The sequence below is a fragment of the Periophthalmus magnuspinnatus genome, chromosome 21, assembly GCF_009829125.3.
Source record: "Periophthalmus magnuspinnatus isolate fPerMag1 chromosome 21, fPerMag1.2.pri, whole genome shotgun sequence".
NCBI lineage: Eukaryota > Metazoa > Chordata > Actinopteri > Gobiiformes > Gobiidae > Periophthalmus > Periophthalmus magnuspinnatus.
Window position 1 is genome coordinate 2,828,265 of NC_047146.1, and position 24,057 is coordinate 2,852,321.

Here is a 24,057-nt window from a genome sequence, read left to right on the forward strand (position 1 = left end):
ACTAAACCAGGACTAAACCAGGATTAAACCAGAACTTAACCAGGACTAAACAGGGACTAAACCAGGACTAAACTAGGACTAAACCAGGACTAAACCAGGACTAAACTAGGACTAACCCAGGACTAACCCAGGACTAAACCAGGACTAAACCAGGACTAAACCGGAACTTAACCAGGATTTAACAATGACTAAACTAGGACTAAATCAGGACTAAACCAGGAGTAAACCAGGACTAACCCAGGACTAAACTAGGACTAAATCAGGACTAAACCAGGACTAAACCAGGACTAAACCAGGACTAAACCAGGTCTAAATCAGGTCTAAATTAGGTCTAAACCAGGTCTGTAAAGCGACTTTTAGACTCTGGAAATGCATTCATTACAGGTCAGCTCTGTGGAGAGGTCACCCTGCTCATGGTTAAAAATTCACGTTATAAAACGAAAAAAAAAAATCAACAAATCTATGACGGACCCTCCCCCAGAAAAGTTCCACACTGCACCTTTAAGTTTGATCAGCATCGTTCTTTCTAGAGGTTTGGCTAAAATTAGACTTAAAACCCCAGTGAATCTTTTTATGTAAACAAGACAAGCAGAAAGTACCGAGGTAAAAGTCAGATCTGTGGAGAGGCGAGTCAGTTTTCTTTTTCTTTTTTGCAATAAAGCACAAATTAAATGAATCCAGGAGTTTATCGTCATATCACGGAACATTTCAGACAGATCACATCCCCACGGAGTCAAACAGGCAGCAGACCGTCTCCTGTACAGTCCCAACATGGCCGCCGCGCGTCCGTTACCACGGCGAAGATATAGTTCTGTTATCCCTCATTGGTTCAGTCTCTCTCCATCGTGGTTTGAATCCCGCGATGTTCCGTAAATGTGTTTTAAAATACTTTTGAGTACTTTGGGCTGGTGTCTCCTTCACTGAACACCAAAGACACGTTTTATAGACTGTGCAGATTCTATTTTATTTAATCGAGTTTAATGTGAGAGAAATAAGCCGAGACTAATGGTCATTTCACAAGAGCAGACGGAAAAGATGAAGAAAGATCTGAGACAAGACTCAAAGAAGGGACCAGGACTAAACCAGGACTGAACCAGGACTAAACCAGGACTGAACCAGGACTGAACCAGGACTGAACCAGGACTGAACCAGGACTGAACCAGGACTGAACCAGGACTGAACCAGGACTGAACCAGGACTAAACCAGGACTGAACCAGGACTAAACCAGGACTGAACCAGGACTAAACCAGGACTGAACCAGATTAAACCAGGACTGAACCAGGACTAAACCAGGACTGAACCAGGACTGAACCAGGACTGAACCAGGACTAAACCAGGACTAAACTAGGACTGAACCAGGACTGAACCAGGACTAAAACCAGATTAAACCAGGACTAAACCAGGACTGAACCAGGACTGAACCAGGACTAAACCAGAACTGAACCGGGACTGAACCAGGACTAAACCAGGACTAAACCAGATCTAATCCAGGTTTAAACCAGGATAAATGTTGTCTTGCTCCTGCAGCTTCTCTTTGACAGGAAAAGTGTGAAATCTGAAGTTGTTTAAGATGAAGTTTTGAAGGAAAAAGTGTCTCTAGATTTGACAGAAAACACTGAGTGTTTGAGCCGACACACGTCACTCTGGGAGAAGATCATTCAAAGGTTTTATGTTTTTTATGAGAGAATCCGAGATCAAAAATCCAGCTAACACATGTCAAACATGTCAAACAAGTCAAACAAGTCAAACACGTCAGGAAGTAACAAGACAAACACATGTCAAACACGTCAAAAATGTCAAAAATGTCAAACAAGTCAGGAAGTAACAAGAGTAACACGTCAAACAAGTCAAACACGTTAGGAAGTAACAAGACAAACACATGTCAAACATGTCAAACATGTCAGGAAGTAACAAGAGTAACACATGTCAAACATGTCAGGAAGTAACAAGACAAACACATGTCAAACATGTCAAACATGTCAGGAAGTAACAAGAGTAACACATGTCAAACATGTCAAACATGTCAGGAAGTAACACGACTAACACATGTCAAACACGTCAAACAAGTCAGGAAGTAACAAGACAAACACATGTCAAACACGTCAAAAATGTCAAAAATGTCAAACATGTCAGGAAGTAACACGACTAACACATGTCAAACACGTCAAACAAGTCAGGAAGTAACAAGACAAACACATGTCAAACACGTCAAAAATGTCAAAAATGTCAAACACGTCAGGAAGTAACACGACTAACACATGTCAAACATGTCAAACAAGTGATGAAGTAACAAACACACTGAAAACGTTAAAACATTAGATATGATGTCAAATAAAAGTTAAATGTGCACTATGGAACTTTTCTGATGAAGTGCCTCTTAGTGCTTGTCTCCATGGAGATGTTTTTGTCACATTATGAAACTTTTCTTTTTCCATGAACAGAAGCAGGTGAAGCCTATAGCAACAAATACATGTGTAATGGACAGGACAGATACATTTAATGCCATACTGAGGAACATTCCACACAAGTTGAACAGAACTGGGGACAAGATTCCTCCTTGTCTAACCCCATTGGTGACTCTAAATGGGGCAGAAACCCTGTTTCCCCACTTAATCTGCACTGTCTGCTGTCCATACCAATAAATTAAAATACGCACAATATATTTGGGTACACCTTTCTGCATCAACTTCATAAATAATTTTCGGTGGTTCACTCTGTCAAATGCCTTGGATGCATCTAAAAAACACATAAAAACTGATGAGTTCTGCCTCCTGTATTTGTCAATAATCTCTTTAAGAGCATATATACACATGTCTGTGCCCAGCAGAGCCTTAAACCCAAACTTGATTGTCTGTGGATTTAATACAGTGGGAGATCCTGTCAAGCAAGATTAATTCAATAATTTTTGAGACTATACTGGCCAGAGCTATAGGTCTGTAGTTGTTAGAGCTGCCAACTTTTCCAGTCTTATCTTTAATGACAGGGACTAGCAGTACAGTTAACAAACAGTCAGGTAAAAATCCATGAATAAGGAAAGCCGTGAGACAGATGGAAAGCAGTGGTGCTAACCTCACACTTGCAAATTTTAAATGCTCTGCTGAAACACCGTCCTGCCCACTGGCCTTATTATTAGATAGTTTGGTGACAGCTTTAAGGACTTCATGTGACAGGATTCCATCTGCATGGTCAACATCAGGCATAACATAAGGCTCACTCTGAACACAGTTAAATAATCTACTGTAGTGCTGACGCCAAAGCTCCAAGATGTTCTCAGTGCCGGAGGTGCCATCCACTGCACATGGCAAAGACGTTTTAGTGGCAGTCATGTTTTTTACTTCTTTCCAAAAGCCAAATGTGTTGTTGAAAGAGAGTTTTCTGGCCAACGAGTCCGCTCTCATGGCTTGCTCATTTTTGGTTATAAAACGCAAGGCATACTTATACCGAGCATTTGTGACCCGCTTTTGCTCATACACAGGCCCACATCTTGGTCTTCCTGCCTGTATCCACTCCTGGGAAGCCTCTCGTGCCTTAGCATAAAATTCAGCCACATGGGCATTCCAGCCTGGCCGTCCTCTCTTTTTAGCTTTCGTTTTATGAAGAATTTCACTTGACTTAAACAACACTTTGACAATATCCTCATACATAGCACTGATGGCTGCTCTGTGTTCAGAATTTTTGCAGCTGCCATCCCTGCACACGACTGCTTCCTTAGGCAGGTAGATATTTCTTAGCAAATTATCCGTGCACACAGAATAAGACAGTATTTCTTCTTCTGAGAGAGAGCTCCAGTCCAAAATCAATGCATCACTTTTTTATTACATTGTTCTGACCAAATATAGCACTTTTAAAACAATAAAAGTAAACACGGTGATGCAAATATGTGATGTGTTACAGTTAAAACCCCGTAGAAGTAAAAAACACCTCCTCTTTAAACTTCTCTCGTACTGTTGAGTTTGCCCGGAGCCCGGCCTCATCCATCACTCCGGAAACAATGAACCGAAAAAACCAAAATGTCCCCGAAAAACCGAGCGCCAGAAGAGAGCGATTCAGCGGAGCATTTCCACCGAGCCGCAGACGTGATAAAGACGAGAGCAGACTCTATTTAAAGAGGACACGGGGACCAGAGGACGCTATGACAAGCTCTCAGCTCCTTTCAACTTCACCGGCGAGAGCGAGGGAAGCTGTTAAAGATCTCACTCTCAGCTCAACGTCTGGAGTTAAAGCTGCACTGTGTAACTTTTGATGTGTCCCACCTGCCCGTCTGAAGGAAGGAAAAAGGCCTGGTTATGCTCGTTTGTGGGATATTTTGTATAATCGCCAACAAAGACAGTCAGACTTGTCGTTACAGGACTTGTCTGGAGGCGTTATTGCTTTGCCGGGAATGTTCCGCAGTACGGCATTACACTCACCTCCCTCGCGTTTACTCAAATACAGAGTGAAAAACAGGACTAAACCGGGTCTAAAAAGGTCTAAACTTGTCAAGATCGCACTCTGCTCTGTGTTTTGGTGCTGTTTTTTCCCCTCGTCCCTTCTGTGTCGGAGCCTGGAGCTGGGCGGAGACTCGACTCAAGCTCCTCCCACACGCACCTGTAACCCACCTGTGATCAAGCTGCACCCCGGGGAGGACAACGGGACCGAGGACCTGACACCCAGCGCCGGATCGTCCTCGTATCCTCGGTGGTCCCGCTCTGCTCTGCTCCGTCTTGTTTTACACTTATGACTTTAGTTCTTCTCCAGATCCCGCTCCCTGAACCTGCACCGCGCCTCCGTCTCCGACCCAGCTCTCCACGACTGGCACGGACTTCCTCGTCTCTGACCCCGCTGCCCACGACTCGCTCGAACACGACCCCGCACGACCCCGCCCTCAGCTGTCTGCTCCGTCGAGCTTCATTTACACTCCGCTATCTGTAAATAAACTTTATTTAAACTGTTCAACCGAGTCTTTGGTTCCCCGTCAGTCATTACGACAAAACCAGGTCTAAATCAGGTCTAAATCAGGCCTAAATCAGGCCTAAATCAGGTCTAAACCAGGTCTAAATCAGGTCTGAATCGGGTCTAAATCAGGTCTGAATCAGGTCTGAATCAGGTCTAAATCAGGTCTAAACCAGGTCTAAATCAGGTCTGAATCGGGTCTAAATCAGGTCTGAATCAGGTCTGAATCAGGTCTAAATCAGGCCTAAATCAGGTCTAAACCAGGTCTAAATCAAGTCTAAATCAGGTCTAAATCAGGTCTGAATCAAGTCTAAATCAGGTCTAAATCAGGTCTGAATCAGGTCTGAATCAGGTCTAAATCAGGTCTAAACCAGGTCTAAATCAGGTCTAAATCAGGTCTAAATCAGGTCTAAATCAGGTCTAAACTAGGTCTAAACCAGGTCTAAACCAGGTCTGAATCAGGTCTAAATCAGGTCTAAATCAGGTCTAAACCAGGTCTGAATCAGGTCTAAATCAGGTCTAAACCAGATCTAAACCAGGTCTAAATCAGGTCTAAATCAGGTCTGAATCAGGTCTAAATCAGGTCTAAACCAGGTCTGAATCAGGTCTAAATCAGGTCTGAATCAGGTCTAAATCAGGTCTGAATCAGGTCTAAATCAGGTCTAAATCAGGTCTAATGCAGGTCTAAATCAGGTCTAAATCAGGTCTAATGCAGGTCTAAAAAAAAGCCTAAGCCAGTTCTAAACTAGTTCTAAACCATTTCTAAATAAGGTCTAAATCAGGACTAAACCAAGTCTAAACCAGGTCTATTTCAGGTCTGAATCAGGTCTAAACTAAGTCAAAATCAGGTCTAAATCAGGTCTAACCCAGACCTGGACGCCGTGCCACACCCGCGCAGACCCACGTACAGCACGGCGCCTCTCGTCTGTGAAACCCCCCGGGACTGAACGCAGGCGCCGAGAACACGATTGAAATGCCAGGAAGTTAGTTGTAAGTTTGAATTCTCGCCTCTATTTCACATCGCTCTTTTGGGACGAGACTTTGCAAAGGTTTTATGATATTTATGAGTGACTTCAACAACAATATTATTATCCCATATTAAAATCCCAAAACACAGAAGTATCTGCAGGACATACTCTCCGGGAAGGGCATCTGGCGCAGACGTCTCAATCTGCATTCATACATACAGGGGACATGTAAGAAGTGTCTTGCCAAAGTGCACAACAGCAGCCGTTCACAGTGAGCACAGTGGTTCACATGCCTGCTCTGTAGAGGGTATCGCTTTGCCTGGAATGTTCCGCAGTATGGCATTAAAATCATCTCGTGTTTATTCAGGTGTTGGAAACTGCAGAAATGTCTCCTTCATTTCACAGATTCTCCATAAAGGTCATTCTGGAACATTTCTCCTTAAGTCAGAGAGTTAAGATAAACATTTAAATTTAGATGGAAATAGTGCAGCAAGTATAGAACCAAACCAGGACTAAAGCAGAACTAAAGCAGGACTAAAGCAGGACTGAACCAGGACTAAAGCAGGACTAAACCAGGACTAAACCAGGACCAAAGCAGGACTAAACCAGGACTAAACCAGGACTAAACCAGGACCAAAGCAGGACTAAACCAGGACTAAAGCAGGACTAAACCAGGACTAAAGCAGGACTAAACCAGGACTAAAGCAGGACTAAACCAGGACTAAACAAGGACTAAACCAGGACTAAAGCAGGACTAAACCAGGACTGAACCAGGACTGAACCAGGACTAAACCAGGACTAAACAAGGACTAAACCAGGACTAAACCAGGACTAAACCAGGACTGAACCAGGACTAAACCAGGACTGAACCACGACTAAACCACGACTAAACCAGGACTAAACCAGGACTAAACCAGGACTAAACCAGGACTGAACCAGGACTAAACCAGGACTAAACCAGGACTAAACCAGGACTGAACCAGGACTAAACCAGGACTAAACCAGGACTGAACCAGGACTAAACCAGGACTGAACCACGACTAAACCAGGACCAAACCAGGACTAAACCAGGACTAAACCAGGACTAAACCAGGACTGAACCAGGACTGAACCAGGACTAAACCAGGACCAAACCAGGACTAAACCAGGACTAAACCAGGACTGAACCAGGACTGAACCAGGACTGAACCAGGACTAAACCAGGACCAAACCAGGACTAAACCAGGACTAAACCAGGACTGAACCAGGACTAAACCAGGACCAAACCAGGACTAAACCAGGACTAAACCAGGACTAAACCAAGACTAAAGCAGGACTAAAGCAGGACTAAAGCAGGACTAAAGCAGGACTAAAGCAGGACCGAACCAGGACCGAACCAGGACTAAACCAGGACTAAACCAGGACTAAACCAGGACTGAACCAGGACCGAACCAGGACCGAACCAGGACCGAACCAGGACTAAACCAGGACTAAACCAGGACTAAACCAGGACTGAACCAGGACTGAACCAGGACAAAACCAGGACTAAACCAGGACTAAACCAGGACTAAAGCAGGACTAAACCAGGACCGAACCAGGACCGAACCAGGACCAAACCAGGACTAAACCAGGACTAAACCAGGACTAAACCAGGACTAAAGCAGGACTAAAGCAGGACTAAAGCAGGACCAAACCAGGACTAAACCAGGACTAAAGCAGGACTAAAGCAGGACTGAACCAGGACCGAACCAGGACCGAACCAGGACCGAACCAGGACTAAACCAGGACTAAACCAGGACTAAACCAGGACTAAAGCAGGACTAAAGCAGGACTAAACCAGGACCGAACCAGGACCGAACCAGGACCGAACCAGGACCAAACCAGGACCAAACCAGGACTAAACCAGGACTAAACCAGGTCTAAACCAGGACTAAACCAGGACTAAACCAGGTCTAAACCAGGACTAAACCAGGACTAAACCAGGGCTAAACCAGGACTAAACCAGGACTAAACCAGGTCTAAACCAGGACTAAACCAGGACTAAACCAGGACTAAACCAGGACTAAACCAGGTCTAAACCAGGACTAAACCAGGACTAAACCAGGGCTAAACCAGGGCTAAACCAGGGCTAAACCAGGTCTAAACCAGGACTAAACCAGGTCTAAACCAGGACTAAATGTGAAACACTGTGGTGGAGGACGCTGCAGACGTGTGTGTTGTACATCTGAATTCTCTCCTTCATTTCCCTGAGTCTCCATCAGGGCCGCTCTAGCACATTTGTCCTTAAGTTCAGCTGTAAATGGTGCGTGTGGTGTATATATAGATATATATGTGTGGGGGTGTGTGTGTGTGTGTGTGTGTGTGTGTGTGTCTGTGTGTGTGGGGGTGTGTCTGTGTGTGTGTCTGTGTGTCTGTATGTCGGGGTGTGTGGGTGTGTGGGTGTGTGTGTGTGTGTGTGGGGGGGGGTGTGTGTCGGGGGGTGTGTGTGTCTGTGTGTGTTTTATGGACTGAGCCTCTGGGCCTGTGCACTTCACTGACCCAGGTTCAGCTCAGAGCTTCAACAGTCTCAACATTTGTCATCAGGAAAAAGAAACTTTACCAAGTAGACTAAACCAGGACTAAACCAGGACTAAACCAGGACTAAACCGGGACTAAACCGGGACTAAACCGGGACTAAACCGGGACTAAACCGGGACTAAACCGGGACTAAACCGGGACTAAACCGGGACTAAACCAGGACTAAACCAGGACTAAACCAGGACTAAACCAGGACTAAACCGGGACTAAACCAGGACTAAACCGGGACTAAACCAGGACTAAACCAGGACTAAACCAGGACTAAACCAGGACTAAACCAGGTCTAAACCAGGACTAAACCAGGACTAAACCAGGGCTAAACCAGGACTAAACCAGGACTAAACCAGGTCTAAACCAGGACTAAACCAGGACTAAACCAGGTCTAAACCAGGACTAAACCAGGACTAAACCAGGACTAAACCAGGACTAAACCAGGTCTAAACCAGGACTAAACCAGGACTAAACCAGGTCTAAACCAGGACTAAACCAGGTCTAAACCAGGACTAAACCTGGACTAAACCAGGGCTAAACCAGGGCTAAACCAGGGCTAAACCAGGTCTAAACCAGGACTAAACCAGGTCTAAACCAGATCTAAAGCAGATCCAAACTAGGTCTAAATCAGGTCTAAATTAGGTCTAAACCAGGACTAAACCAGATCTAAACCAGGTCTAAACCAGGTCTAAACCAGGACTAAACCAGGACTAAACTAGGTCTAAATCAGGTCTAAACCAGGACTAAACCAGGACTGAACCAGGTCTAAACCAGGTCTAAACCAGGACTAAACCAGGTCTAGACCAGGTGGTTCTTACCTTGGCGTTGTAGGGGATGTAGTGCTTGGCGAGGGCTTCGGGAGTGTGCATCCATGTTTTATCTGAAAAACCAAAAAGAAAAGAAGGTCAATAAGACTTTTATTTATTTATTTATTTTTTTATCGACTCGTGCGTTCGATATGAAGCGTGCGCTCTGCAGTGGTGACACAGACGGCCTCAAAGTACGAACTCAGAAACACAGACTCGATGTTCTAGTCCAATAATGGGCCAGTCTTAGTCCTGGTTTAGTCCTGGTTTAGTCCTGGTTTAGTCCTGGTTTAGTCCTGGTTTAGTCCTGGTTTAGTCCTGTTTTTAGTCCTGTTTTTAGTCCTGGTTTGGTCCTGGTTTAGTCCTGGTTTAGTCCTGGTTTAGTCCTGGTTTGGTCCTGGTTTGGTCCTGGTTTGGTCCTGGTTTGGTCCTGGTTTAGTCCTGGTTCAGTCCTGGTTCAGTCCTGGTTCAGTCCTGGTTTAGTCCTGGTTTAGTCCTGGTTTAGTCCTGGTTTAGTCCTGGTTCAGTCCTGGTTTAGTCCTGGTTTAGTCCTGGTTTAGTCCTGGTTTGGTCCTGGTTTAGTCCTGGTTTAGTCCTGGTTCGGTCCTGGTTCGGTCCTGGTTCAGTCCAGGTTTAGTCCAGGTTTAGTCCAGGTTTAATCCAGGTTTAGTCCTGGTTTAGTCCTGGTTTAGTCCTGGTTTAGACCTGGTTTAGACCTGGTTTAGACCTGGTTTGGTCCCGGTTTGGTCCCGGTTTGGTCCCATTTGGTCCAGGTTTGGTCCAGGTTTGGTCCAGGTTTAGTCCTGTTTTTAGTCCCGGTTTGGTCCCGTTTGGTCCAGGTTTGGTCCAGGTTTAGTCCTGTTTTTAGTCCTGGTTTGGTCCTGGTTTAGTCCTGGTTTAGTCCTGGTTTGGTCCTGGTTTAGTCCTGGTTTAGTCCTGGTTCAGTCCTGGTTTAGTCCTGGTTTAGTCCTGGTTCAGTCCTGGTTTAGTCCTGGTTTAGTCCTGGTTTAGTCCTGGTTTAGTCCTGGTTTAGTCCTGGTTTGGTCCTGGTTTAGTCCTGGTTTAGTCCTGGTTCAGTCCTGGTTTAGTCCTGGTTCAGTCCTGGTTTAGTCCTGGTTTAGTCCTGGTTTAGTCCTGGTTTAGTCCTGGTTTAGTCCTGGTTTGGTCCTGGTTTAGTCCTGGTTCAGTCCTGGTTTAGTCCTGGTTTAGTCCTGGTTCGGTCCTGGTTCGGTCCTGGTTCAGTCCTGGTTTAGTCCTGGTTTAGTCCTGGTTTAGTCCTGGTTCAGTCCTGGTTTAGTCCTGGTTTAGTCCTGGTTTAGTCCTGGTTTAGTCCTGGTTTAGTCCTGGTTTAGTCCTGGTTTAGTCCTGGTTTGGTCCTGGTTTAGTCCTGGTTTAGTCCTGGTTTAGTCCTGGTTTAGTCCTGGTTTGGTCCTGGTTTAGTCCTGGTTTAGTCCTGGTTCGGTCCTGGTTCGGTCCTGGTTTAGTCCTGGTTTAGTCCTGGTTCAGTCCTGGTTTAGTCCTGGTTTAGTCCTGGTTTAGTCCTGGTTTGGTCCTGGTTTAGTCCTGGTTTGGTCCTGGTTCGGTCCTGGTTCGGTCCTGGTTTAGTCCTGGTTTAGTCCTGGTTCAGTCCTGGTTCAGTCCTGGTTTAGTCCTGGTTTAGTCCTGGTTTAGTCCTGGTTTAGTCCTGTTTCGACCTGGTTTAGCCTTTAGCGTTCCATCTGTTTTGTTCATTACTGGTCTATAGAATGTCGTGATGTCGTCTGAAACCCGTAATTCTGCTCTAATACTTTTCAGTTTTAGTGTTTCAGCAGCAGGAGCAGTAAATGTTTTCCCACCGCACATTTATATCAGGGGCCGAGGATTATTATCACATTTTTGGAGTTACAAGATGATTAAAATGTAACCAGCAAAATCATCTGGTTTCATCCCAATCAAAAACTCACAGCAGCTTTAGCAGTTTGCATCTACGGGGTATTAAAGAGGAGGTATTTACTTCTATGTTGTATTAAAGAGGAGGTATTTACTTCTGTGGGGTATTAAAGAGGAGGTATTTACTTCTATGGTGTATTAAAGAGGAGGTATTTACTTCTGTGGGGCATTAAAGAGGAGGTATTTGCTTCTGTGGGGTATTAAAGAGGAGGTATTTACTCCTGTGGGGTATTAAAGAGGAGGTATTTACTCCTGTGGGGTATTAAAGAGGAGGTATTACTTATGTGGGGTATTAAAGAGGAGGTATTTACTCCTGTGGGGTATTAAAGAGGAGGTATTTACTTCTGTGTTGTATTAAAGAGGAGGTATTTACTCCTGTGGGGTATTAAAGAGGAGGTATTACTTATGTGGGGTATTAAAGAGGAGGTATTTACTCCTGTGGGGTATTAAAGAGGAGGTATTTACTTCTGTGGGGTATTAAAGAGGAGGTATTTACTTCTGTGTTGTATTAAAGAGGAGGTATTTACTTGCTGGAATAATATATTTTAAGGCTCAAAATGTATTCTGTGTACAGTTTCTTTGCAAAAATAGTAGGATTTGTAGTATTTTTGAGCTGTAGACGGTTGAAAAAGTCTCTTTTGTGCCTAATTATTTCTTCGTTCTGCTGTTTATTTGTTGCAGCTCGGGCTTTTTAATGAGACTGTCTCTTTAATATTAATTAAAAAAAAGTTTCCTGGGATTTTCTTGCAGTGTTGTGTTTGTGTCAGTGGCATAAAGTCGTTTTAATATTACGGTTTATCCCAGTATCTGTCTGCAGCGATATATTTACAACAAGAAGGGTTCAAATAGGACCTGGGAGAGATCACTAGATTACTCAAACACATAAACAATGATGAAGGAAGAACTTTATCACATTTTTGCATAATACTTCCTCTTTAAATAACACGCAGGAATCAGGTAATAGTCCGGTTTTGTCACGCCGACGTCTCCACCTGTCAGAGTCTCAGCGTCGGAGTCGTGACGTCCCGCCGCTCGCTCCTCGCTCCCGTCTCTCCCGGTTTTAGTCGGGTTTTATGAATGAGCTTTGACGGAGCGTTTGTGTATTCTCCCGCGGACCACGGCGAGCGCCAGACGGAGCGGTTTGAATCGACAACAGAGCGACATTCAAATGAGCCCGTCCACATCTGCTACAACCGCACGTGCCAAACTCAAACACGAAATGCAAATCAGGATTCGCCGAACACGTCAGAACCAGACGGAACCAGACGGAACCGGATTTGGAAGAATAAACGATGATCTAAACGAGCTGTACCTGATTTTTACTCTTAAAAATGGGAAAAAAACAACAAGTTTGAAGTTATTCCTCACTGAGCTCACACATTCAGAACATACTCATGATTCACCAGACTAAAGCACAACTAGCATGCTACACACACTTCCTGACTGATTGGACCTCAAGAGCTGGTTATGGATCAGATCTGTGTGAGGGTTGTTCATCAAATACACGGGAAAAATCAGGTACAGGGTCTAAAAGAAAAATCAAAAAGTAACAAAAAGAAACAAAAAGAAACAAACAAGAACAAAAAACTAAACCAGGACTTAACTAGGACTAAAACAGGGCTAAACCAGGACTAAACCAAGACTAAACCAGGACTAAACCAGGACTAAACCAGGTCTAAACTAGGACTTAACTAAGAGTAAACCAGGACTAAACCAGGACTAAACCAGGTCTAAACTAGGACTTAACTAAGAGTAAACCAGGACTAAACCAGGACTAAACCAGGTCTAAACTAGGACTTAACTAAGAGTAAACCAGGACTAAAACAGGACTAAACCAGGACTAAACCAAGACTAAACCAGGACTGAACTAGGACTAAACCAAGACTAAATCAGGACTAAACCAAAACGTAAACAGGACTAAACCAGGAGTTAATTGAAGCAAGAATCTAAAGCAGGACTAACTGGGACTAAACCAGGAGTAAATAAAGACTAAACCAATTTTAAAAAGCGTTCAACTGTATAATTTTTAATCTCAGACTAAACCAGGTCAATGGTCTAACCCAGGACTGAACTAGACCTAAACCAGCTCTAAACTGGGACTAAACTGGGGCTAAAGTTAAAACAGATCTAATGTTGGATTTACCCATTAATCCTCTCATATCTATGGTCTAAACCAGATCTAAACCAGGACTCGTCTGGGTCTAAACCAGATCTAAACCAGGCCTCATCTGGGTCTAAATCAGATTTAAACCAGATCTAAACCAGGCCTCGTCTGGGTCTAAACCAGATCTAAACCAGGCCTCGTCTGGGTCTAAACCAGATCTAAACCAGATCTAAACCAGGACTCGTCTGGGTCTAAATCAGATCTAAACCAGATCTAAACCAGGCCTCGTCTGGGTCTAAACCAGCAGGTTTCCATATCGTGGCAAACTGGTATAAATATGTAAATGTGCCTCTCAAACATCTGGGCTTGTCTCATAGAATCACGGCTCACAGATTTTAAACAGGAAATAGAAATGATTTATCGATGAGGGTCTTTTGTCTGGAATCATAAAAGTTCTAATTCAAACGGGGATTGGGACGAGACTTTTACTGTCTTAAAAAACGTGAAAAAAACACAACAAGTTCATTTTAAAGTGTTTGCTCTGGTCCAAAGTTATTCCTCACTTAACATATGTACTGAGAACATCCTAATTACTCACCATGATGAGTTTATAAGAGCTTTTCACAACTCCCAGAGACCAGAGCGGAGTTTCAACACAAGTCCAAACCTGCTTAATAAAACATACATTGAAGTCTATGGTCTAAAACATATCTAAACCAGGACTAACCGAGGTCTAAACCAAGTCTAAACTGGGAGAAAAACACTAAAAGGATTATAAACCATTATAATCAAGCCTAAACTCAGATTAAACCTGAGCAGAGTTACGGTAAAGCTAACAACTAGCATGCTTACACACACTTCCTGACAATAAAACACTTTCTAATCAGATGCAGACACCACATAGCAGATTTATTTTAGCTCAAGAGCTGCTTAAACAATATATCTGGGACTGGGATAAGGCACATTCTGCTCAAATATATATGAAAAAAAAAATCAGGACCTTTGATACCGGTAATGTCAAAAACAACTAGCATGCTAACTGCTCCATTAGCAGAAAATAAAACTCTCAAATACACGGGGAAAATGGGATATAGAGTCTTTATGAAGGAACAAACACCGCCTAAAATCACAAAACCAAACTAAACTGGGACAAAACCACAATGAAACTTATGCTGCTAACAACAACTAGCATGCTAACACACACTTCCTGATTCTTGGACAATAAAATAGTACACATCAGACTTATTTTGACCTCTAGAGCTGGTTATACAACATATCTGTACTGGGTTAAGACACATTCTGCTCAAATACATACGCAAAAACAAAAACAAAATCAGGTACAGGGCCTGTCAAAAACAACTAGCATGCTAACTGCTCCATTAGTAGAAAATAAAACTCTCAAATACATGGGAAAAATGGGATATAGAGTCTTTATGAAGGAACGAACACCGCCTGAAATCACAAAACCAGGACTAGAACATCTAAACTGGGACAAAACCACAATGAAACTTATGCTGCTAACAACAACTAGCATGCTAACACACACTTCCTGAGTCTTGGACAATAAAACAGCGCACAGCAGACTTAAATTGACCTCTGGAGCTGCTTTTAAAGTGTATTTGTACAGGGGTAAGACACATTTCACTCAATTTGACTCACTTGTGAAAAATACGAGGTACGCGGCGTTAAAATGAACGCAGACGGCGTTTTCCGTTTACTGTACGCCCGTCTGAACGCAAGGACGCCATATCTAAGCGTTTTGTGTAAGTAAAAGGCGTTTGTGATGATCGGTGACAGCGGCGGTGACAGAGGAGCGAGCGGAGCCTGAGGAGCAGAGGTACGAGCTAACGCGTGTGTCAAAGATTTGTCAGGAATATAATCCAGGACAGGAGTCGGTGCAGAGGCTGTCACCTTCTGTTTACAGTCTGACACAATGGGGACGATACAGCCGACTGCGACGTTAAAGAGGACGTCTGACGCAAAATCGTGTTTTTTTTTACCTTTCTATCATGTTATAATGTTGTTACTTCATCAAAAACACGCCTCAAGAGGTTTTAAACGTCATCCGTGCGTGTTTGAGTATTTTACCGATCTCTTCCGGGCCCTATTCTGACCTTTCTTGTGTTTAGCTGTAAAGATCCTGTACGAGGCTCCGCCCACAAGCCTACATCACCCACGCTCCCACACGGCAATCCTCCATAAATATACAAAAACGTGACACAAAACTGTACACTATGACGTGACAAACCTGGTGTGATGTGCAGGAGTTTCATTAGTGGGATGCAGCTGATTGTGTTGTGATAGAGCTCTGAAGGGGGAGGGGCTTAGCACAGAGAGCAAAGAGACTCAGAGCGGAAAAAACAAAAGTGAAACTATCACAGCATTTTCAAAACAATAAAAAGTAACAAGGTGAACTAAATATTTTACGTGTTACAGTTAATACTCCATAGAACATAATACCTCCTCTTTAATACCCCATAGAAGTAAATACCTCCTCTTTAATACCCCACAGAAGTAAATACCTCCTCTTTAATACCCCATAGAAGTAAATACCTCCTCTTTAATACCCCATAGAAGTAAATACCTCCTCTTTAATACCACAATAGAAGTAAATACCTCCTCTTTAATACAATAGAAGTAAATACCTCCTCTTTAATACACCATAGAAGTAAATACCTCCTCTTTAATACCCCAGAGAAGTAAATACCTCCTCTTTAATACAACCTAAAAGTAAATACCTCCTCTTTAATACCCCACAGAAGTAAATACCTCCTCTTTAATACCCCATAGAAGTAAATACCTCCTCTTTAATACAATAGAAGTAAATACCTCCTCTTTAATACACCACAGAAGTAAATACCTCCTCTTTAATACCCCACAGAAGTAAATACCTCCTCTTTAATACCCCACAGAAGTAAATACCTCCTCTTTAATACCCCACAGAAGTAAATACCTCCTCTTTAATACAACCTAGAAGTAAATACCTCCTCTTTAATACCCCACAGAAGTAAATACCTCCTCTTTAATACCCCACAGAAGTAAATACCTCCTCTTTAATACCCCACAGAAGTAAATACCTCCTCTTTAATACCCCACAGAAGTAAATACCTCCTCTTTAATACCCCATAGAAGTAAATACCTCCTCTTTAATACCCCACAGAAGTAAATACCTCCTCTTTAATACCCCATAGAAGTAAATACCTCCTCTTTAATACCCCGTAGAAGTAAATACCTCCTCTTTAATACCCCACAGTAGTAAATACCTCTTCTTTAATACCCCACAGAAGTAAATACCTCCTCTTTAATACCCCACAGAAGTAAATACCTCCTCTTTAGTACCCGGGTGTCGTGCTTCATGAATACTGCAGTAAACGTGTCCTAATCCTCATGTATCCTCACACCTTGACTCCTAGCTCCTCGTTTCCTCATGAATTCAAAGCCGCTTTGAGTCATTGTTCATTTACTGTGTAACATTTGCTTCGTGTTTATCCCCATGACAACCAGGAAGCAGGAGACACACTGATGATTAATGTGAGGGTCGTGCCGTCTCCTCTCATCAGGAGGTTGTGGGTTTGATTCCCGGACACACACACACATTATATTTGTGTTGTGACAGTTTCCATCTGCTTTCACTTTAATCAGCAGATGTTTCTGTCGACACACTTCATTAAAACACTGACATCAGGAAACAAAGTTCAATCACAAATACTTCTACTTTCTGCCACTCATACGGGTCTGTTCTGTGTGAGGGAGAGCGGCCCACGGCACAGAGCGGCAGCCTCACTCCTGTCAGTCTGTCCCAGGGCAGCTGTGGCTACAACAGTATAGTACAACAGTATACTACAACAGTATACTACAACAGTATACTACAACAGTATAGTACAACAGTATACTACAACAGTACAGTGCAACAGTATACTACAACAGTATAGTACAACAGTACAGTACAACAGTATACTACAACAGTATACTACACCAGTACAGTACAACAGTATAGTACAACAGTATACTACACCAGTACAGTACAACAGTATAGTACAACAGTATAGTACAACAGTATACTACAACAGTACAGTACAACAGTATAGTACAACAGTATAGTACAACAGTATACTACAACAGTACAGTACAACAGTATACTACAACAGTATACTACACCAGTACAGTACAACAGTATAGTACAACAGTATAGTACAACAGTATACTACAACAGTACAGTACAACAGTATACTACAACAGTATACAACCAGAGCTGAGTGTGGAGTCAAGTTTACTGCAAAATGTGGTGTATAAATCAAATATGTTGTTACTACTACTACTACTACTACTACTACTACTACTACTACTACTACTACTATTACCACTACGACTACCAGTACTATTACTGCTACTACTACTACTGTTACTACTACTGCTACTGTCGCTGCTACTACTACTGCAGCTACTAGTACTATTAGTACTATTAGTACTACTACTACTACTAGTACTACTACTACTACTACTAGTACTAGTACTAGTACTGCTACTTCTAATACTACTACTATTACTCCTACTACTTCTGCTAACGCCAGTGTTACTTCTATTGCTACTACTACTAGTACTACTTCTATTATTACTGCTGCTGCTACTACTCCAACTGATACCACGACTACCAATACTACAACTACTGCTAAAACTACTTCAAATTTTACAATGACTAATGATACTAGTACACAGACAGAGGAGGAGGAGGAGGAGGAGGAGGAGGAGAGAGGTAAAAACAAAGGAACAGAAGAGAGACAGAGAAAGAGAGAGAGAGAGAGAGAGAGAGGAAGGGGATGGAAAAAGAGAGTTAAGTGGAAGTGGAACAGCAGAGGAGAAGGGTGAGGTGGAGAGAGAGTAAAAGAGAGTGACAGAGAGAGGGAGGTCGAGGAAAAGATAGGAATGAGAAAGAAGAAGATAAGAGGAGAGAGAGAGAGGGGAGAGGGAGAGAGAGAGAGAGAGAGAGAGAGAGAGAGAGAGAGAGAGAGAGAGAGGAGTGGAGGAGATAATGGTGAACGGAGCTGACAGTCGAGACAGAACACTCTTTTAGAATCAGTGTTTTCAGACAAAGTGCTGCAGACGCACACTATAATACACACATACACACACATACACACTATACACACACATACACACTATACACACACATACACACCATACACACACACATACACACTATAATACACACATACACACACTATAATACACACATACACACTATAATACACACTATAATACACACATACACACTATAATACACACTATAATACACACGCACACACACACATACACACTATACACACACATACACACTATACACACACATACACACCATACACACACACATACACACTATAATACACACATACACACTATAATACACACTATAATACACACATACACACTATAATACACACATACACACTATAATACACACTATAATACACACATACACACTATAATACACACTATAATACACACGCACACACACACATACACACTATACGCACACATACAGACTATACGCACACATACACATGATAATACACGCACACTATAATACACACATACACACACATACACACTATAATACACACATACACACACATACACACTATACACACACATACACACCCCACACACACATACACACTATACGCACACATACACATGATAATACACGCACACTATAATACACACACATACAAACTGTAATACACTCTATACAACACACACACTATACTACACACTATATAACATACACACTATAATACACACTATACAACACAATATAATACACACACACACACACAATAGATAAAGTTTGGGGGGATTTAACTTTACTTCTGTCTCGTCATAATGTATATATATATATATAAAAAAAAGTATCTTGCCTCATTCTATTTTCCAACTCTTTCTCGTTCTCTCTCTCTGCCTCTCTCTCTTCACCCTCTTTTCTGTCTCTATGTTCCTCTTCTTCCCTCTTTCTTTCCTTTCTCTCCCTCCCTCTCCCTCCCCCTGCTTCTGTCTCTTTCTCTAACTACCTATCTCCTTCTCCATCTTCTCACTTCCATCATTCTCTCTCTCTCCCTCCCCTCTCGCTCATCTTTCTTTCTTCCATCCTCTCTTTCCACCTCTCTCCCTCCCTCTCTCTCTCCCTCCTTTTTTGTATTTCTTCCTCCTCCCTAATCTCCCCTTTCTCTCTTTTCCAGCCTTTCAATCTTTTATCTCTTTTTTCTCTAGCTCCCATTTAGTAATCTCTCTCTCTCTGCCCCCCACTTTCCCTGTTTTTCTCCACCAGACCCAATCCCTTCTTCCCTTTCTCTTCTCTTCTTTTTTTCTTCCATCCACTCTCTCCATCTCCCTTCCTCTTTCTGTCTTTCCTCCTCCTCACCAATTTTCCCTTTATCTCGTCTTCCAGCCTCTCACACTCTTTCCTATGTCTCATTTCTCTACCTCCTCTTTCGCAACCCCTCTCTCTGTCTCTCCCTCTCTCCCTCCCTCTCTCCATCCCTCCATCTTTGTGCTGCAGTGATAAACAAACGAGTGGTTCTTATCCACTGGGCTCTACACTTATGCTAATGATCGATACACATTATGTAGATACAACTCACAGACGATAAGAGAGATGGAGGGATGAGAGAGGGAGAGAGAGAGAGAGAGGAGGGGGACGTGGAGAAAGAGGGTAAGGAGAACAGGGAGGGAGGGTTTGCACAGAGGAGAGAGAGGGAAGGAAAGAGAAAGAGACAAGTAAAGAGAGTGAGGTTAAAGGAAAGAGGGAGGTGATAGAAGGGTGGAGAGAGGGAGAGAAGAAAGAGAGAGAGGGAGAGAGGGAGAGAAGGAAGAGGGAGAGGGAGAGAGGCAGAGAAAGGAGTAAAGAGAAAGGGAAAAAGGGAGGGAGACACAAAGAGAGATAATAAAAGACAGGAGAGCGAGAATGAATGAAGATATGGAGAGAGGGATAGAGAGAGGAGGGACAGAGGGAGGGATGAGAGAAAGAAGAAGAAGAAGAAGAGGGGAGCATAGAGACAGAGGGTAAGGAGAACAGGGAGGGCAGAGGAGAGAGAGAGGGAGGAGGAAAAGAGGGAAAGAAAGACATGTAAAGAGATGTTAAAAAGAGAGGGAAGGGAGAGAGGGAGAGAAAGGAAAGAGGGAGGGAGACACAGAGAGAGGGAATAAGGGAGGTAAAAGAAGAGAGGAGAGAGAGTGAAGATATGCAGAGAAAGAGAAAGAGAGGAAGGGGATGGAACAAGAGAGTGAAGTGGAAGAACAGAGCGTGACAGAGAGATAGGAGACAAAGTGAGAGAAAGGGAGGAGGGAGAGGAGGAGAGGAGGGAGAGGTGGAGAGGTAGAGCGGTGGAGAGGAGAGTTAAAAGAGGCTCATTTGGACAGATCCATTAAGGTTTATCACAAATGAGGGGAGATAATTGTTTTAGAGCCTCTGATGTTTACTGCAAACTCAGAGAGAGAGAGAGAGAAAGAGAAGGAGGGAAAGAGAAGGAGAGAAAGAGAAAGAGAAATGGAAAGAGAGAAAGAGAGGAAAAGAAAGAGAGAAAGAGGAGAGAAAGAGAGGGGAGAAAGAGAGAAAGAGAGGAGAGAAAGAGAAAGAGGGAAAGAGGGAAAGAGAGGAGAGAAAGAGAGAAGAGAATGAGGGAAAGAGAAAGAGGGAAAGAGAGAAATAGGAGAGAAAGAGAGGGGAGAAAGAGAGAAAGAGAGGGGAGAAAGAGAGAAAGAGAGGAGAGAAAGAGAAAGAGGGAAAGAGGGAAAGAGAGGGGAGAAAGAGAGAAGAGAAAGAGAGAAAGAGAATGAGGGAAAGAGAAAGAGAAAGAGGGAAAGAGAGAAATAGGAGAGAAAGAGAGGGGAGAAAGAGAGAAAGAGAGGAGAGAAAGAGAAAGAGAAAGAGGGAAAGAGGGAAAGAGAGGAGAGAAAGAGAAAGAGAGAAAGAGCGTCTGGAGAGTTTACTCAGAGGATTAGTTGTGTAGAGACATTTCTCTGTTTACTCTGTGTCGCACACAGACCTGGAGTTGTGTGTTTTTTGTCTCGTTCACGTGTTTAACACAAACAAACTGTAGATTTAGACTGAGCTCGTCTCTCAAACTGAAAAACACTCTGTTCCACCTTGTGATGTCATCATGTGGTGATACAGGAAGTGCTCCACTGTGTTAAAGGTACAACTACTGAGACAAAGGTAAAAGGAGCTGTTAGTCCTGGTTTAGTCCTGGTTTAGTCCTGGTTTAGCCCTGGTTTAGTCCTGGTTTAGTCCTGGTTTAGTCCTGGTTCAGTCCTGGTTTAGTCCTGGTTTAGTCCTGGTTTAGTCCTGGTTCAGTCCTGGTTCAGTCCTGGTTCAGTCCTGGTTTAGTCCTGGTTTAGTCCTGGTTCAGTCCTGGTTTAGTTCTGGTTTAGTCCTGGTTTAGTCCTGGTTCAGTCCTGGTTCAGTCCTGGTTTAGTTCTGGTTTAGTTCTGGTTTAGTCCTGGTTTAGTCCTGGTTTAATCATAATACTGAGAGGAGGTCACATGTTTAGTAATGTCTTTTTTTTTTATTAGTAATTATTCAAATAGGATCCCCCCCAGTCCAGATCCAGTCCAGACCCAGTCCAGACCCAGTCCAGACCGGGTCCAGACCGGGTCCAGGTCCAGTCCTGCATCTCCACATATTAAAGTGTTTAACCTCATTACAGCTGGAGCAGACTCATGTTCTGCTGATGTCCACATTTTATACAGGACTGAGCTCAGTGGACAGGCCCCGCTCTCTCTCCCTCTCTCTCTCCTCCCTCTTTCACCCTCTCTTTCACTCGCTGCATCACTTTCTCCACCCTCTATCTCCCTCTCTCCTTCTTTCTCCTACCTCTTTCACCTCACCTCCCGTCCCTCTCTCTCTCCCGCTGCATCACTTTCCTCTCTCTCTGTCCCTCCTCCACTCTCTCTCCCTCCTCTTTCACCCTCCCTCTCTCCTCTCTTTCCCCTCTCTCTGCATCGCTCAATCAATGCCACTGAGTGAATCTGCTGGTCTGGCAGTCCACTCCTCCTCCTCCTCCTCCTCGTTCTTCTTCACCTCCTCTGTCACGTTTAGATGGACAGAATACTCTCTCTCTCACTCTCTCTCTCTCTTCTTGGACCTGTGCGCCTCATTCAGAGTCGTCTTTACACTGTGGAACATTCTCACCTGCTCGTCATAAAAGCTTTTCAGATTCACACTCGGAAAAAAAAAAAAAAAAAAAGAATCATAATAAAACTTTTCTTGCCTTTTAAAAAATCAGCGTCACTTTAGAACGAAAAAAACTGGTTTGAATTTCCAAAACGCTTGAAATAAATCTACAAATCTACAAACGGAAAACTATCAGAAATACTTCATATCCCTGTGTCAGATGCCCTCCCATCCTCCTATATCGGCAAATGATCATGTGACACAGGGACACGGGAGGACGGGAGGGCATCTGACACAAAGATACAGGAGGATGGGAGGGCATCTGACACAGGGACACATGAGGACGGGAGGGCATCTGACACACAGGGATACAGGAGGACGGGAGGGCATCTGACACTCTGGTCACGTCAGGAGCAGCAGAATAAATAAACCGTTGTTCAAATCTCCATTTAAAAGTGCGTTCATCCTCAGACGTTGGATCTCCCGCGAGTTCCAACTTGTAAATTTCCACTGGAACGCCACACGATCTGGAATTCTGACTCGGAAATTCGGGTAAAAGAAAATCCAACATAGTCCAAAACTGACTCTTGTAGCTTTAAGTCGTGTTCTAACGTTGTTTCCTCCGCAAAAACAGACCTGGAGTTGTGTTTTGTTTCATTCACATGTTTGAGTCGCACTTTAGTATTCGTCTGTTACATCTACAAACCGCAAAACGCTCTGTTCCACCTTGTGATGTCATCAAGTGGTGGGTTTCAAGCTTTTAACAGCTCATTTTACCTTTAGTTCAGTCGAGATAAGTGGCAATTCCAGGACTGAAATGATCCAAATGATTCTATAAATGAAGGTATGTGGAGTTTAAAAACACAGTGGAGCACTTCCTGTTTCCTGTATCACCACACGATGACATCACAAGGTGGAACAGAGCGTTTTCAGTTCGAGAGACGAGCTCAGCCTTAATATTACACGTTTGTTTGTGCGTTAAACGTGTGTGAATGAAACAAAAAAACACAACTCCAGGTCTGTGATCTTTGTACGTATCTCCATGGCGACGAGCAAGAGAAATTACAGGTAAGATCTGTGGAGAGGCGAGCCCACGCAGAGTAAGAATGTTCATGAAGGTATTAAATAAAAAATAAAATAAAATAACAACAAAAAGCAACGCAACATACATCACTTTAATGCCACACTGCGGAACATTAGTGGCAAATCGATAACATCTCCATGGAGACGGCAGGTGATGAACTTGGCACCAGAAAAGTTACACGGTAAATGGTAAATTATGGCGTTTTTCTATGGCAGTTGTTCAAGGCACTTAGAGCAAACACATACTTGTATTTGTGTATTTGTATACGGGTCAAGTGTATTTGTATAGTGTATTTGTATGTGTGTATTTGTGTATTTGTATACGGGTCAAGTGTATTTGTATAGTGTATTTGTATTTGTGTATTTGTATGTGTGTATTTGTATACGGGTCAAGTGTATTTGTATAGTGTATTTGTATGTGTGTATTTGTGTATGTGTGTATTTGTATATGGGTGAAGTGTATTTGTATTTGTATGTGTGTATTTGTATACGGGTCAAGTGTCTTGCTGAAGGACACAACC

At 43.2% G+C, this 24,057-nt stretch overlaps 1 protein-coding gene across 1 annotated transcript in view; it reads right to left on the reverse strand.

Moving 5' to 3' along the window:
- gulp1a (GULP PTB domain containing engulfment adaptor 1a) overlaps window positions 1-24,057 on the reverse strand; it is a 65,292-nt gene that overhangs the window by 31,176 nt on the left and 10,059 nt on the right. The window contains exon 3 of the mRNA XM_033986863.2: window positions 9,267-9,328. Within this exon, the coding sequence (XP_033842754.1) occupies window positions 9,267-9,328 (62 nt within the window). The remainder of the gene's footprint in view (window positions 1-9,266; window positions 9,329-24,057) is intronic.